At 36.5% G+C, this 17328-nt stretch overlaps 1 protein-coding gene across 1 annotated transcript in view; it reads left to right on the top strand.

Moving 5' to 3' along the window:
* Window positions 1-17127, top strand: part of DNA2 (DNA replication helicase/nuclease 2) — a gene marked incomplete at its 3' end in the record, with an annotated part of 22405 nt that extends 5278 nt beyond the window's left edge. The window contains exons 2-20 of the mRNA XM_010184067.1: window positions 821-1000; window positions 1983-2166; window positions 3158-3303; window positions 4803-4928; window positions 5794-6013; window positions 6559-6676; window positions 6974-7139; window positions 8364-8558; window positions 9357-9587; window positions 10066-10182; window positions 10276-10385; window positions 11705-11814; window positions 12790-13014; window positions 14170-14363; window positions 14460-14549; window positions 14638-14830; window positions 15941-16030; window positions 16629-16811; window positions 16942-17127. Of these exons, the coding sequence (XP_010182369.1) occupies window positions 821-1000; window positions 1983-2166; window positions 3158-3303; window positions 4803-4928; window positions 5794-6013; window positions 6559-6676; window positions 6974-7139; window positions 8364-8558; window positions 9357-9587; window positions 10066-10182; window positions 10276-10385; window positions 11705-11814; window positions 12790-13014; window positions 14170-14363; window positions 14460-14549; window positions 14638-14830; window positions 15941-16030; window positions 16629-16811; window positions 16942-17127 (3064 nt within the window). The remainder of the gene's footprint in view (window positions 1-820; window positions 1001-1982; window positions 2167-3157; window positions 3304-4802; window positions 4929-5793; window positions 6014-6558; window positions 6677-6973; window positions 7140-8363; window positions 8559-9356; window positions 9588-10065; window positions 10183-10275; window positions 10386-11704; window positions 11815-12789; window positions 13015-14169; window positions 14364-14459; window positions 14550-14637; window positions 14831-15940; window positions 16031-16628; window positions 16812-16941) is intronic.
* Window positions 17128-17328: the final 201 nt, after the last annotated feature.

Below are 17328 nucleotides of genomic sequence, written 5' to 3'. Positions count from 1 at the left end.
GAGGCAGGCGCGGGCGGGTTTGAAATTTAAAGCTGGGCGCGCGGTCTGTCTTCCCGGCGCGGGAAGCGGAATGGGACCACAGGCTTTTGTCAGGCTTGAGGAAGAGGTAGGGAGCATTCGGACCTAACTGGAATAGTGGTTGAGAGGAACCTGCCGCTGCTTACCGAGTAACGGGTGTTTGGTGGGCTGCGGGACGAGGCGCAGGCGCCTGGTGCGAGTTCTGCCCTTGCCTGTGTCCTGCAGCTCTAACGGGCGCCGTTCGGTGTCGGGAGAGTGGCGAGTCTATCTGAAATTTTGGCTATTGGCCGGATGGGAACTGAACCTCATATATCAATTTTCTAATTTACTTAAGACTGAGATTAAGGCTGAAAAAGTTAGTTCTCTGTGTTTGATGTATTTGGGTCATTGTAGAAATTCTTATGTACTTTACAGCATTCTAAGAGATACAAGCTTTATCGCTAGCACATGGTTGCAGTACAATTAAAATTAAATTATAAATTAATATTAATATATGGACACTAAAATGAAGCTCTAGCTACAATAAATAGCAACTTATTTAATATTTATGTATCCTTCCTTTTGTCTTATATCTCTAAATGCTCTTTTTTTGTCCCTGACATCCAAAAAGACAACGTGGAAATATTTCTAGAGAGATTTCCTACACTCTACCTGTATAGAAGTAAAAAACCACACCAAATACATATAAAAATTGAAGCTGGTTAAAGCTGGGTTTATACTTGAAGCTTCCTCTCTTCTTGTGTATGGGGTTGGCTGTTTTCAAATAGTGTCATGTCTTTGCATTAATTAATTGTTACTTCAGTTTTCAGAAGAAAGTGGCTGACTCCCCTGTCACAATACTTAAAAATGGGTTGAACAACAGATATCGTGTGTTAGAAGTCAACGTGATACAGAGAAATGGAAATGACCCTGAGAAACACTTGAAAATTACAGCATCTCAGTCACTGGAAGATACAGAACTGTGCATACTTAGGAATGGCTGGTAATTCATAACAAAATGTAGATGTCTGAAAAGAGAATGAAATGCTGGATTATTAAGTCAAGTTATATTTGTGTTGCTTTTGAGATGAGTTCTACTGTCTTAAAAGTGATTTAAAAAATCCTGAAACAACCTTTATTTGATGTAATATTGTCAGTATATTAGTATAATGGATATTCATTTTGAGAGAACTGATGTCAGGTAACTTGTGTTGAGTGAATATCGCTGCCTCAAGGTTTTAATTTGTCTTTGTACTAACAAACAGCAAGACAATAACATCTAAGCAGGCTATTTTGTTTAAATGTTGTCTTGCCCCAATTAGAAGTGTTCTTCTAAGTTATGCACCCTCATCGTACATATAAATGTACAAAGCTATGTCTCTAAAATATGAGGCTTTATATGGTTTGTTAAAATCACCTTACCTTGAGCTCTACTGCAGAAGGGTTTTTTTTTAGTAAGGATAGGATTCTGATTTAGGTGTTTGTGCATTGCATGATGTATTACAGAAGAAAAGACTAGATTAGTCTTTTGAAACACATGGGTGTGCACCATGCTATTTGGCACCACTTTTCATTTTCCGTGCAAGCCTGAAAGATGTGAGAAGTATAAGGCTTCATTTGTTGAAGGAGAAAATATAAAAGATCTTGAACCCTGAAACTTCTACGTCACTAGAAGTATTTTTAGGTAGTATGCCAATATAAAACATAATGATACTGAAATGGCTTAATATGTGGATCTGGAATGACTTGAAGTCAACAGAGTTTCCCTGTATTCAGTCTCTCCTGATGCATGATCCAGTACTCAAAATTATTGAAGTTTTGTCAGTAAAAATTCCTTTATTCACTTTCAGAATTAGTGAGGTCAACTTCTTAAAAAGGAATCATAATAACCTCCAAAGTATGTCGAATCTGGTATGTTAATGTATGATTTCTAATACATTGTGTCCATGGCTTGCAAATGGTTGTTCAAATGTATAATGTTATAGGGAGTCTGTTCCAGTTGTTCCAGGAGACATCATCCATTTAGAAGGGCAGTGTAGCTCCGGTACCTGGGTCATAAATGAACAGTTTGGATACCTGGTTCTGTACCCAGACTTGCTGCTATCTGGCACTACGATATCAAATAGTATTCGATGTATGAGAAGAGCAGTGCTGAGCGAAAGGTTTAGGGTAAGTGTGAATTCTAGAGCATCAAGTGTATCAGTGGGTTACAGTTCTACTGAGGCTGGTGGTTTAGCTCAATATTAAAACTAACTAAGATGCTGTATTCATAAATGGTATCTTTAGCTATTCATAATGTTTACAACATTAATAATTTAGAATGAAAACTGTCTGTCTCTGGTTGAACTTACTGTGTTTTTTGAGAATTGCAGCTGAAGTAATCCCATATTCTTAATGGGACAAAGAAATGGTCTTCCCACTTAAAACTCTGGCATCTTTTAATCTCTTGCCACATTCTGTGTGGATATGAATCCTTTGTGATGGGTATACCTCTTTTTGACTATATAAAAACATAACCACACTTGACCAAGTTACAAGCCTCTGCAAAAATCTGCCAATTCAGTGAAGAATTTGTTTGGGGTAGCTCTGGAATCTGAATCTAGATGCTGTGACTTGGAAAGAGGAAAAGTTCCTTGTGGTAGTGTCCTTGTTGGTATGTGGATGGCAGAGAAGCAACGGCTGCCAGTTTCAGCTGAGAAAAACTAGATGTGGTAGGAATATAAATCCTATAAATCCAGTGATACTTTAATTTTGTGTGAGTTTGTAAGACATGGGAAACTGCTTTGTGCCAAAAATAGTATCTGTAAGATTGTAAAGGTAAGGATTTGCATTAGGAAATACTGCTGTTAATACTGCCCGCAGGCAAAACTTACTCCAAGTTAATTTTAATCTGTGCCTTTGTTTCTCGCTCGTCAATCACATAGGGATTGTATCCTAAAATTGTCAGAGTTGGGATAAAAATGTGAGGTAAGGCAATAGGAGGGACCCATTTCAATTTGACTGTTTTCACAGTCAGATTTGAATAGACCTTAATTAGTGAGGTGAAAGCTCTCATGGTCTTGCAATGAAATAAGTACAATCTATCATGTACAGCAAATTAAACCCAGAAGTGGGTGTAGATGTTCATGTGTATACATCTGCTATATAACGTCTGTTGCAGGGCTCAGAGTCTGGTTCACGCCAAACACTCATCGGTACAATTCTTCATGAAATTTTCCAGCAAGCGGTAACAAATAACTTGGCACAAGGGAAAGTGGAAGAACTAGCAAATAAAATAGTGTATGGACAAAAGTATCTCAAAGAAATGTAAGTACCATAACAGATGTCTTTAATGTTTGGAAGACAGGGTAGGAACACTTGAACTTGCAGATAATGTTCTACTTTAAAAAATGTAGCACTAATGTTAGAATATTCTGCCAGATGATCTTGCTTAACGAAGCTTGGTTATCTTTTAGTAAGATTTCTCTGTTTCATGATGTAATTTAATTTGCCTTTTCTGCTAAGCTGCTTCTACAGATCTGGTCTTTCAGGCCAAGCAGGTTGAAGTGTTTGTGTCTGTAACATCAGATTTTCAGCCATCTCCCAAAGCAGAGTTAAATGTGATGAGCATGATTCATTTTGATCCTCAGGAGATCAACTAGAAACTTGTGACTGACCAAGCATTGAGTTGTCTGGTGTTTTTGTATTCTTTATCAGGTTATTTCATGACTCAGTTGCTAGAGGACCTTTATTTTCTCTGCAAAGCTGATAGAAATGCTAGCCAAATAAATAGTCTTCATATTTCCATCAGAAAATGGCAAGATGAATGGCTGCCAGCTTTAAAATTTTACTGCAGGCTTGATTAAAATCTAATTCAAGTTATATTTTAAAAAATTCTAATTATGTTATCAATTTTATGTTAGCCAATGGCAGTATCTGTTAGCTCCAGATGAGTTGGATCTTAAAATTGTAACAAGATCTATTACTCTAGTTCTGTTAGGAAGGTAGATATTTTGAATTGTGACTGCTGAGATTACTTAAAAGGCTTTTTAAGCCTGGGACTCTGAAACTGTTAATTTGCAATTCCTCTTTGCATATGTAGGCTACTATTTGTTGGGACTGAATAGTTGCATAAGTCTGCTGGCTGTGGTCGCTGGCACTTGTGTGAACCTTTTCGTGCAAAACTCATTTGTATTTCTCTGTTGCTGTAGAATCATGACATTGTTTCCAGCGAATGCCAGCACTGAATTATCTAATCCCACATGATTAGGTTCTGTTTAATGAGTCTTCTGCTTTCTTGTGTAGTTGTAACTGTAGCAACTGCAGAGGATCATGATTTCTTTCCAGTTAAATTGGTCTGAAGCTTGTCAAAATGTATGTGAAGAACAAGTAGGAGATCATTGTATTCAGACAAAAAGCAAATGGTCTTTATTTTTTGTTAATGCTTTCAATTTTGCATGAAGCATAGAAATAGCCATTTTTAAATGCCTGAGTCTGATACTCCTTTCTTGTAGTCTAACTTCTAGTTTTGTTTCATCACGTCTACTGTGCTGATGCTTTCATTGTGGTACACCTGTCATTTCAAAAGTTACATTAGAATGAAACATTGTGTATTCCATCTCTTGTAATGGATGTTCAGCTGTGGTGTTATGAATTAACTGAGTTGAACTTTAATGAACCTGTCATTATCTACAATTTATAGATGTTTATTAGAACCTGACAGTTATTTCCATTAATCTTGTTGCTACTTGAGGCAAAATCTTGTTAGTACCAGCAGCAAATCCAATATTTCTGTCTCCTTAATGTGCATGGCTTTCTTTTTTTAGGTATCAATTAAATCTGAAACAAACAGAAATAATGCAGGAAGTGGAAGAATATTTGCCATCGTTTTTTAAATGGGCAGAAGAATTCATGCACAACCCAGCTAACCAAAATAAAATGCAACTAAAACTGTAAGAAGTAAAAATGAAAAGTTAAAACCATTCTAAGTTGTACATCTTGTTTGGTTCACTTTTAATTTTTAGAACAACACTTTTAATGCAAACCTGTTCAGTTATATGGAGCTAATTCATGGCCTCACTGCCAAAATAGCTAATCTTGAGAGCTGCGTGTTTGCTGCCCTTGTGAGCACCAGGGAAGACATTAATAGTGACAGTGAACCAACATAAAAATGTTAATGTTAAAATCCTTGTAAATGGTACGGTACAAAGTAGAAATATTAGTAATTAGAAAAGCAAGCATATTTGCTCTACTGACTAAGCTAGAAGTTACTGTAAACATGTGCAACTCTACAAATCAGAATGTGAAACTATTGATCCAATGTAATCCTTCACTAAGAAGAGTTTATCAGTGAAATGGTGGTTTTACTCAGCTGCTGCTGAGCTCTTGTCTGTGGCTTCTTGCTGTTAATGGTAATAGCCATAGGGTGTTAAAGTTTCAGTGGAACGGCAGGTCCGAGTATAATCTGGATGCTGCTTTCCAGTGTATATCATTACACTTTCTGAAGAAACAAAGTGGTTTAGGGTATGGTTATTCAGAAAACACCAAAATCTATTAAAACCAGTTTAAGATTCTTTTTAAACTTTGAAATTTAGGCGAATAGCAGAACTACATGCCAATGGGCAATTTAAAGTAACTTTCTGATATGGTGATTCTTCTGTTGATGGGAAGATGGTTTGAGTGAGACTTGATGCATTTGGTTTCTAAAGTAAGAGCCTAAAGAGTGCCTATAATGCAAAAATATTAAATATTTAATTATAACACATTTTAAATATTAAGAATTAAGGGAAATTGTTAACTTCTGACTTTTCTTTCTAGGTCAAGTGGTGAAAAAACAGAAGTTTTCTCTTCTAAGATAGAGATTGTAGATATCTTAGACATTGAAGAGAACATCTGGTCCCCCAGGTTTGGGTTGAAGGGAAAAATTGATGTTACAGCCAGGGTGAAAATCCATCACCAATCTGGAGTGCAGTCTAGGATAATGCCATTAGAGCTCAAGTCTGGCAAGGAATCTAACTCCATAGAGCACAGAAGTCAGGTACAAAAAACAAATGTCTAATTTCACTATCAATGGCTATGTATACTTCTTATTTTATTAGATGACCTATTTTGTCATATGAATGTGAAACACTTTGTATGTGGTATAATCTAGATTTATGGATGGCTGATCCTGGCATGCCTGAAGCTGCTGATATAAAATGAACGTGAACTGAGGAGAGAGAAGTACATACATCTACCACTTTCAGACACAGTTTTTAACCTGAAATATCTGTTCTTTATTCTCTTCTTGCTACATTTAAGTATTAGGTTACGGCAAACTGCTTCAGGAATTGGTGTCATACATCTTTCCAGAGAGCTGGCCTGATCTAGTGGTAGTAGATTGGTATAAGCCTTGTTATAATCTTTTGTTAAAGAAGGTGATTTTTATTTAAATCCTTGGTTAGATGCTTACTACTTATGGTTTCTAGACTGCCTGTGATAGTAATGGCTGCTTAACCATATAAATTACAGAAAAAATGAATATAGCTTATAATGTATTTTTGTTTTAATCCACTGTAATAAGTTTATATATAATATTTGCAGGTTATCCTGTATACTTTGTTGAATTTAGAACGGAGAGTAGATCCTGAAGCTGGATTTCTTCTTTATCTTAAAACTGGTACTATGTACCCTGTTTCTGGAGCTCGCATGGACCGAAGAGGTAAAGTTGTTCCCCAGAAAGCATCATTACCTTAATTAAAATATAACATTTGACTAATAGTTACGAAGCTTATGCCCATGAACATACCTATACTTAGAGATGTATCACTTGTTATAATGCTATTAATTCCAATAAGCTTATGTTAGAAACTTAATTGTTTTATTACTATTCCACTAGGACTTTGCAATGTGAATACTCACTTCTTAGATGACTAAAAAGTGGATGGCTAGTTACTTTTGAGTTAAAAATTATTAACAAACCCAAAACCATCAGCTTAGTTTGTTCTTTTCTTGACAGAATTAATGAAGTTAAGAAACCATGTGGCCTTCTACTTAATGCACAGTACATACAAGTCTGCCATGGGAAGACAGCATTCACAGCTTGCTGCTTTGCCTCCTTTAATTGATGATAGTCAAGCCTGTAAATATTGTTCCCAAAGGCACAATTGCTTTCTCTACAGCAGGTAAAAAAAGAAATTACTTGTGTTTTTTAAATAAGCTTGAATAACTAGCTTTTGATACTGTGATTTCATTTTTTGTGGAAAAAAATGGACAGTTTCTTAATTGAGTACTCTTGCACCCCAGAAGAATGTTCCGTAGGCTCCACTTCAACCTTCATAGTCCACATCCCTGATATCACAGAAACTTGATCTATTTGCTTGAGTATACTTTCTGCAAGACGAAACCTGAGACATTTCAACAAAATACTTGATGAGGATAACAGATTTCTGTTATATTTAAGCTAATAGTAATTATGATTTTAAAAAGCTATATTCATGCAACTCTTTCAAATGGGCATTCTTCTGAGGCTGAATTGTGGCTGGACAACAGCCCTTTCACTTTGACTCTGTAGGAGATAATTCCTCTGTAAGGTTTCACCCAAATAATGATATATTGATATTACTCTGCTGTAGTGTTATTGCATCCTCTCTTAAAGAGAAGTCACGAGCAAATATTTGATACATTTCCACATAAAGTTATTGAATAGTTTTAAAAACTGTTACAGATTTTAGTCTTGTCTTTATGCTGCACAAAAAACCAAACCAAAATCATATACTGAAGAGATCAAATGAGATCTGTTAGAACAGGAGAGCTTTTGAGGTGATCTTGTGTAAATATAATGCCTGATCATAAAATTGTAGGGGTAAAAGTGTATGTTTAGGGAGCTAGCTTTGTGGGCTTATGTGGTATGTTTTTGTGAAATATTAATTGTAATATTCAATTGTTACAGCAACAGGATTATTACTAACTGAGTAGCTATTCAGATCTGTCCTTTTTTCTCTCTTTGGTTGCATTTTGTCTATTTGATTAGATATAATGTCTATGGATATTTAGTTTTGAAATAAATTGACTCAAGTCTACTTGTGTATTAACTATTAAATCCTGCTTGCCTACCTGAATCTCAATATAGTATTTGTATGTTACAAAAAGAGGAATGAAAGATCTACTATCTAAATGTACATAGTACTATCCTTGAAATGTCTGTAATTGGTCTTTGACCTACTTGTTGTCCTTAATAATTCAAAATCACAGACTATCATATGAACAGAGTATACAGAATTAACTATTTCAGTGATGACAGATTAATCTGCTCTGTTACGTTGTGCATTTAGATTGGCATTATGTGCATAGACTTGCAAGAAAAAAGACACAAATTGACTCTTTCCTGTGTGTGGTTCTGCTCCTAGAGCTGTAGAACAAAAGATGGCCAGTATGTCTTTTCCTCCTGCTATGGTACCTGTTATTGAGAGAGAGACCCAGCACCTCAAACCCTCCCACTTAGAGTATTTCAGCCTGTGGTATCTAATGTTAACCTTGGAACTGCAAAGTGGAGAGGGTAAAAAGGGATATAAAAATATATGGATGGTACCTTCTTTGGAAAGGTAAGATGTAGTTTCTAACCTGGTACAAATGAGACTTCCTTCAATAACTAGAAATGAGGCATTGTTAACTTGTGGTTTCACTATAAGGAAAACTAAGTGTTTTCCAGTGCTTTTGATGTTTGAAATAGTCCAATGTGCTACTTGCATAGGTAGGTTTTTTGAGATGTGACCTTAATGGAGATATTAACCTCATTTACTAGGTTTGTATTGCAATATGGTATTTTTTTTTGGTTGTTAAGTTACACATAGGAAGCAGCAAACTGCAACCCGAGTCTTCAGAAGGAAAAGTGATATAATTCTGTTTTGTCTGTGTCTTGGGGAGATGAGGCTGGATGCCGATTGTGAGTCCAGCTCATTGTACTGGCCCATTTCAAGACATCAGTAGAAGTGAAATGTAGCCGAGTTGTTCTAAATGAAACAAGCAATTTCATAAATATGGAACATCTTAGTGAAGTGGATCTATCCATTTCAATATTCATTTTTTAACAGGTATAGGTAACTTAGGCAAAGTATCAGTCAGTTCTTGGAATGAGTACAAGGGTTCTACTTATTCTTACAATCCTTTTCTTGTCAAAGTAGCTATTGTAAAGTGACTGTTTAGTTTTCTTGATTCTTCTTGTCTGTGTTTGGGTTGGTTTTTGTTGTTGTTTTGGGGATATTTTGTTTTGTTCTTGTTTGTTTTGGCTGGTTGTGGGTGCTGTGGTTTTTTTTTTCCTTGCATTTTTGGTTTTTTAAATATTTCTCTTACTGAGAGGTTTTAAATATTAAAATATATATTTTTTTATAACATCTTCACAGAGAGAAGGCTGGAGATTGTGTTGGAAACATGATCAGAATTGACCAAGTGCAGGAAATTTCCGAGGGACAGTATCTACACTTTTTCCAACGTAAAAATGGTGCCATACCTGGAACAAACCTATTGGTTGGTGACAGAGTGGTTGTGAGTGGAGAGGAAAACGGTTTACTTGGTTTGGCTACTGGCTATGTTAGAGAAGTCAGTGTGACAAAAGTCTCCTGTTTGTTGGGCAGGTAATAGAACAAAAGGAGAAATATCTGTTTGAAGACACTGTGGTACTGGCTTCAGGAAGGGTACTTCTAGGTGTCTGAAAAGCTCTGACATGGTCTGACTTTTCTTGCTGGGCTTGGAAGTACCCTTTGGAAAATTAGTGCATCTTGACTGAAAATGTCAGTGCTTGGTCAGTGTATATGCCTATTTAACTAGATTGTTTGAATAAAACTACGCTTGCAAATTCTATTTACTTAGTGTCTCCAACATGACATTATATGGACACTGTGTTTACTATGTTGATAGTAACTTTCAGATTATATTGCCTTTAAATTGGGCTCTGATCATGTTTTATTTCGATAAGTTAGTGTGTTACTTACAGCTATTGCTTCACTTGGGGACCTCTAGGAGGTATCACTTAGCAATTACTAATAAGTCTTTAATCATCAACATGCTGTTTGTAAACAGAATTATTTTGTCCTCGTTACTGTCATGCTTCAGGAATCTGTCAAAGCTCCCCAAGAACACTGTATTTAGGTTGGATCATGAAGAAGGAGATTTTGGTGTAGGAGTCCCCTTTGAAAACCTTTCTAAACTGATGAAAGACTGCCCAGTCAGGTATGAGAAATCAAATTAGTTTCACACTAAAAGGATTTTCAGGTAAAGTTTCTCAACTGGTAACTCTTGACTTTTTTTTTCCTCTGTCCACAGTGAAAGGCTACGCAACTTGATAATTGACTTCCACAAACCATGTTTCATTCAACATTTGAGCTCTGTCCTTCCTCCAGAAGCAAAGGAAACTGTTGCAAATATTTTAAAGGGTACAAAGTGGTTTTCCCCAGAATCCTCTGTTTAGTAGTACATCTTTATAGACAAAGCATTTATCACGCTAAATATAACGGTGTTTTCCTACTTTGGGGTCTAGTGATAGTTTTTGGCTTAAAAATTAAAAATAAGTTCTTGCCTTGCATGTCTTCCTGTAATTAAATGAGTCATAAACTAGTTGGAAGGCATGACCAGATATTTCATTAGAGCTTTATTTTACTTAGTTGCTGCAGCTTGCAGTTTCAAACAAAGCGCCGTATGCCACTCTAACCTTTACAAAAGGAAGGAACAGGGAGCAGGGAAAGGTCTTGAGATAGAGGAAGCAGACTTTGAGGGAGAGGAAGGAGACGAGCTTTGGTGTAAGCATTCACTTGTATAATCACTCTTGCTGACTGTTGGCTACTCTGTAGTGTGTGATGCTTTGTGGCAATTTAAAAAAACAAAACAAAAAACCAACAAACAACAAAACAAAATCCAAAAAACCCAAACAAAACACCAAAATTTACTTAGGTATTTGGCAGCATCTCATCCTCATTGAAAATACTTCATTGTTCTCTGACAGTTGTCTGTGAAAACAGACATTTAACTGAATTCTTTTAGAGCAAATAGAATCTTTTATAAAGGCTCAGTCTGAAGACTGAAAGATGTGCCTTGTTGCTTTAAGGTCTACTTCAAATAAGAATTTTGCTCAGCTTCCTGGAAAACTGCTGAAAGAATAGAAAATGAGAGGCATTTATTCTGAAACTCAAGAATGACTGATAAAGAAGTACTGGAAGACAGGGAGAACAATGTCTTCCTGTACTTGCAAGCCATATGTTTTGTTTACAGAAAGGCACTGATAAACCTAGGCATTTCTAATTTTTTGTGTTTGAACTTTGCCTAGTCCAAATAGCAGGAACACATTGCATATTTGTGTCAGACTGAGGGAAAAACAGCTCTGATGTAACACTTCTTCTAATCAAGATGATACTATATGACAGTTCATTTCCCATGGTTGTGAGCCATATGTTTGAACATGAAAGTGGGTATGATAAAATAGAAATGGATAGGATATTTAGGATATTAGAAAAAAGGTCACAATAAGTTTAAGAATAAAAAGGTCTGTGATTTATTTCTAGGACTGTAGTGCTCACCCTGTACTACTTTTCTGTGTGTTATGTTTAGTATCATTACTTCATTGAAAGCTACAGACTTGCTCTGCTCAGTTCTTTTCTTTAAGAGCCTTAGTGGAGGAGGAAACTAGTTCTGTTTTATTAGCTTTAGCAATTACAATGATTATGAAGTACCAACTTTTAATTTCTGTTTTTCTTTTAAGGTCTGAATAAGCCTCAGAAACAGGCAATGAAACAAGTGCTCCTTTCAAAAGACTACACACTTATTGTGGGTATGCCTGGAACAGGAAAAACTACTACAATATGCGCTCTGGTAAGATCTATTACCTTAATTTTTACATTCTTTTGGTGAGATTTGCAGGAAAGCATTAAAGAAACTGTGTATAAAGCATGCTGTCCAATATTGTAATGGCTTAGTCTACCGGTATCTACGTAATTTCAAAGAAGAAATCACATTTATTTTTACTTAAGAACTTAGATCTGGTAGGACTAAAAATGTATTTTGTGGAGTAGGATTCTCCTTTGCTTGTGGAGGGATGTATGTGAGAGAGGAGACTGAAATGTGATATTTAGTCACTTCTATGACACTTCAGTGTTTAAAACTATTTGGCCCCAGATGTCAGCAATTCCTCAAATCCTGAGATACAGCTCAAAAAAAGGACTCCCTGGGGAAGCCAGTAACTTGTCCATTGTAAATTGTATAAACCCGTGGTGCTGAAGCTATGTGCAGCCTGGTAACCATCTCCTCTAGTTAGTGGTTCTCTTTCCCCAGGAATGGACTGTGGGAGCATACTGGATTTAAGGCTGTGGGCTGAGTGAGGTTTTTCTTGAAATAGCAGCATCATCTTGATTCCAGTTGCCATCAACTTGTGGGGAAAGAGGAGGCTGGAGAGCAAGCAGCTGCTGCTATTACCAGATCAGCCCATTCTACTGAGTCAGTTGTGGCTAAACTGACAGTGTTTGTGGGAATGGGCTGCATGACTTTTTCTTACAGCGGAGATCTTTAGAGTGCCGCCTTTTCAGTGCAGTTTGTAGGTGTGAATGGATGTTCTTGCAGCATGTGTAGTAAATCTGCTGTTGATGAAAACCATCAGGTCTGTTGCCCATATTGCTTTGAGAATTGCTAACTGGCAGACACAGCCAGAAAGACTGATATCAATGAAGTCATACTTGTTATTGGCTTTCTCTGAAACGTCTTCGGTTTTTTCTTACCTAGTCAAACATGGGTTGCTGATTCTTGTATATGAACCAATAACTTTTTCTTTTCTTTCCTTTTGCCACTCGTTAGGTGAGAATTCTTTCTGCTTGTGGCTTCAGTGTTCTTCTGACTAGTTTTACACACACTGCTGTAGACAATATTCTTCTAAAGCTAGCCAAATTCAAAGTTGGTTTCCTGCGCTTGGGGAGAGCTCAGAAGGTTCATCCAGATATACAGAAATTTACAGAAGAAGAAATTTGCAGGTCCAAATCAATTAAATCTGTAACAGATTTAGAAGAGATCTATAACAGCCAGGTGAGAAAAGTGATTTTGCTAGTCTTGCAAATTACTAAGGATAATTACATTAGTGTTCTGGTTGTTTGGATGCTGCAGAGAAGGAACTCATCCCAAGGGTATGTTACTGCTGTAAGAAATCCGAGCTGAAAAAGATGCTCAATCTCTGCATCACTTCGGTTTCTTTATAGCCAATAATAATAATTAACAGTCTGAAAATGGAAAAGTATTTTTTATGTCTACACAAAGTAACTTATCATTGTAAGTAATAATTCTCAAAGGCTCCAGTGCTTTTGTCTGAGATCTTGTGTGTTGGGGTGGTCATTAACTGCTATAACCTCCTCTGTGGGAATTCACATATTGCTACTCTTTATCTCTCTCTCCCTCCCACTTGTGTTCCTTCTACCATTTGTACAATTAGCAGATGGGGAAGAGGAAGTGGTGTACTGTGGGGCTGACCTGGCCAAACACTGATTTTTTTTTTTTTTTAATTATTTTTTTATTTTAATTGAAAGGTCAGTGTTACCTGACTGAATATTAATACAAACCCTAATTGGAGCTGGGTAACCTTTGTCAGTGGCAGCTGTAAAAGAAATTCATCAAAAGAATAAAACTTCATGGTAGTTGGAGGAAATGCCAACTTTGCAAAAGCTGCCATTTACCCTTTTGTTGATGGGCATTGCTGGGGAATGACTGAAGTCAAAGGGAAGTGACTTAACACTTCATATTTTAGTAATTTCAGATTGCAGTGGAAGCACAGCAGTGGGAAGAACTGGGCTGCTGCTCTTTGATTTTTCTCATTGAAATGATAAAAAAACAACCAAACAAAATCCAAAACTGAAACACAATTTGCTACAGTAGTTATTTTCACACACTCCATGAATTGTATATGCACAGAATCTGATACCACTCTGAACATATGGCAGGAATAAGTTATTTATTGTAGTCTGCTCTAAAGCTGGTTTGTGGTAGCCACTTGCAATTGATGCAAGAATATGAGGTCAGTATGCACGTAAGGTGTGCAGGTCTGATTTTGAGGGTGAATAATTTGATTTATTTTATTATATATTTTAATTTAGCTTAATGGGAAATATTTTTTTTTTATTTTAACCTGGAAAACTATTGTGCTAGAGGATAGAAGATTATCTTCTCCTTAAAATGTGTCTTAATTTTCAGCAAGTGGTAGCAACATCTTGCATGGGAGTAAATCACCCCATCTTTGTTCAGAAGCAATTTGATTTCTGTATAGTTGATGAAGCTTCCCAAATAAGCCAGCTCATCTGCCTGGGCCCACTGTTCTGCTCCAAAAGGTTTGTGCTGGTAGGGGATCATCAGCAGCTGCCTCCACTTGTACTGAATGCAGAAGCAAGGTAAGATAAGATGCTGCTGGACAATTATTAGTAACACGAATTTTATGAAGGCTCTTGCAGTGTTTTGACTGATCCTTATTTTTGTTTTTGTAACAGAGATCTTGGCATGAGTGAAAGCTTATTTAAAAGGCTGGAACAAAACCAAAATGCTGTTGTCCAATTAACTGTGCAATACAGAATGAATAGGTATTTTAAACTTTTATTACACTGGGTTTTTAATGTGGGATTGAAACTGCAAGTTTTGATGCCTTTCCTTGTTTTTTTAAATCTTTAGTAAAATTATGTCACTGAGTAACATGTTAGTGTATGAAGGCAAACTGGAATGTGGCTCAGAGAAGGTGTCAAATGCCACTGTTAACTTGCCCAACCTAAAAAAATTGAAGCTGGAGGTTGCGGATGCTTCAAAAACATGGTTGAAAGAAGTACTTGAACCAGACACAGCTGTGTGTTTTCTGAACACAGAGAAGGTAGAGTTTGTTCTCCTTTCAATATTGTACTTTTGATGCAAGTTCTCAATACAGTAAATATGTAAAACGTCATACAGCTTAGAGTAAAATACATAAGTTTAAAAATGGTTTTTTAGTGATATGTAGAATGTGCAACATACAAAAATGTTGTTAGTATCACTGATTAATTGGGGCAGTACAGCTGCTGTTGGAAACATTGCATCTAAGAGCAGCTGAAAAGTTTTAATTCGGATAATATTGAATGTACTCTAAACTTTGTTCTTGTGTGCAGAATGTAGCTCGAAGTGAGTAGTCATATTGGATGCCCTTGCAACCATAGAATGACCTCACTTCCAGTGGCTGAGGGTCAGCAGTGTCTAAACTATGTACCACTGGCAGGAATAATTGTAATTTTCTGTTGAATTTTGAGGACGTTCTAGACGCACAAGTATGAGGGAAGAGTAAGTCAGTTTAGGTGTGTCCTGTCATAGAGACTCAAGTTTTCCCAGAATAATAAAACTCTAGAATGGATAAGAATTATTCAGAGAAACTGACCTCTAGGTAAAATGAAGAAGAGTTTAAATGCATATGAAAAAGATAAAAAAATTAGTACATATTTGTGGTCTCTAGTACTTGTTGTCACTGTAGTTAATGACTCGATAATGAAAACTTAAGTTTTCCTCTCTGATTTCTATTAATATTGCATTTTGCCAATAATCGCATCAACTGATGATCCCTTATGCTGACCCTTGAGAGAACTCCCCAATCTTTCTGTATTCATTTTAGAAATAACAATTCTGATAGAGTATCTTCAGTTATCTGAAGAGAAACACAGTGTATGGTCTGTATTGTGTGAACTGTAAAGTCAGGTGATCAAGCAGTTTGGCAGTTTCTTTAAGGTGACTTTCTAGGACTAGAAATTAATTTCAGTTGATTGTTTCAACTTGTTCTCCAAATGCAGTATTCTGAAGTTACTTTACAGTATAGGCTCTTATAGTCTGTAAAATTTAGCATTTAGCCTTATTTTTTATTAAAACCATTACTATAAAAACACACAAGAAATGAGTTAGGAATCAGAACATAGTATTGTAGGCAGCATCAGTAATTATTTTTCCATTTATATTTTTAAAGGTTCCAGCACCAGAACATGCAGAAAAAGGTGGTGTAAGTAATGTGACAGAAGCTAAACTAGTACTCTTCCTCACATCCTTATTTATTAAGGTATCTTTTACTTTATTACGTTGTTCAGAGGGACAGCTTTATAGTAATTTTACATTGCTCTAGTAATGGTGTCTATATGCATTGGATTATTCTTTGAGGGATGACCTTAAGGATAAATTGGCTACTTGTCAGTACAGTGAGGAGCTTGAGCATTCAGTTCCCTGTCCCTTGCCTGGTTAGGTTTGGGATGCAAAACAAACTGGATGCCAAATTCCTTTAAGAGATGAGGACTTTCTTGTGAAGGAGAGGAGAGGATTTGCCTTTCTTCCTTATTTCATCCGGTCAACTTCAGGAGTTGTACAGACTAGGAGTTCTGAATGGTCACCTCAGAGTTTGAGGAGGAAAGGAAAAATGTGGATTTCAAGAATATCTGTCGTTGTGCTAGATTCAGACAAAACTTGGGAGCTTGCAGTAACTAGTATTTTTTTATTAATACCAGTTATAGCTAAAGTTCCATTGATGACTTGGTGTAGATAGTAGATACAATATCTTGGAGCACTGTTTATAAAAAAAAATCCGTGATGGTCTTCTGACCCACAGTGAGGATCCCAAGCTAACTGCAGTGACAATTTTCTTTCCCTGTTTCTTCTTCATTCAGGCTGGCTGTAAGCCTTCAGACATTGGCATTATATCACCATACAGACATCAATTGAAAACAATCACTGATTTGATGTCAAAATTGAAGGAGAACAGAGTGGAAGTCAACACAGTAGACAAATACCAAGGAAGAGACAAAAGTATCATAATTGTATCTTTTGTTAGGAACAGTAATGATGAAAATGTAAGTTGGTCATGTTGACTTTGTTTCATTCAATTTGAGTTGTTAAATGCATTTTGGAAGTGAGGTTTTTATCTACGCTAAATTCTGGAGCTTAAGTAGGAAAAGTAAAAGGAAATTGTTTATTTAACAGCTTGGTGCCCTCTTGAAGGACTGGCGGCGTCTTAATGTTGCTATCACAAGAGCCAAGCACAAGCTAATCATGGTGGGCTGCGTTCCCTCCCTGTGCCGCTATCCGCCCTTGGAGAAGCTGCTCTGCCATTTGCAGTCTGAGGCAATGATATCCTTTTTCTCCACACTGTTTTGTGAAAGGGGAAAGGTAAGATTGACTTCTTGAGATCCGAGATGAGGATGGGAAGATCTGAAATTACTGGGATTACACTTATGACACTGATTGGCAACACAGTACAAAATGTGCCAACTAAATATGCCAAAACTATTTGTGAATGGATGGTTCTAGAACCTTCAGTGTCTTCAAAGATAGAAAAGTCCATACTGATCTGCAAGTCAGCTTCATTTT

Source organism: Mesitornis unicolor, unplaced genomic scaffold, assembly GCF_000695765.1.
Source record: "Mesitornis unicolor isolate BGI_N332 unplaced genomic scaffold, ASM69576v1 scaffold4005, whole genome shotgun sequence".
NCBI classification, from domain to species: Eukaryota; Metazoa; Chordata; class Aves; order Mesitornithiformes; family Mesitornithidae; genus Mesitornis; species Mesitornis unicolor.
Note: the sequence above shows the minus strand (reverse complement) of the source record. Positions and strands in the feature narration are given on the sequence as shown.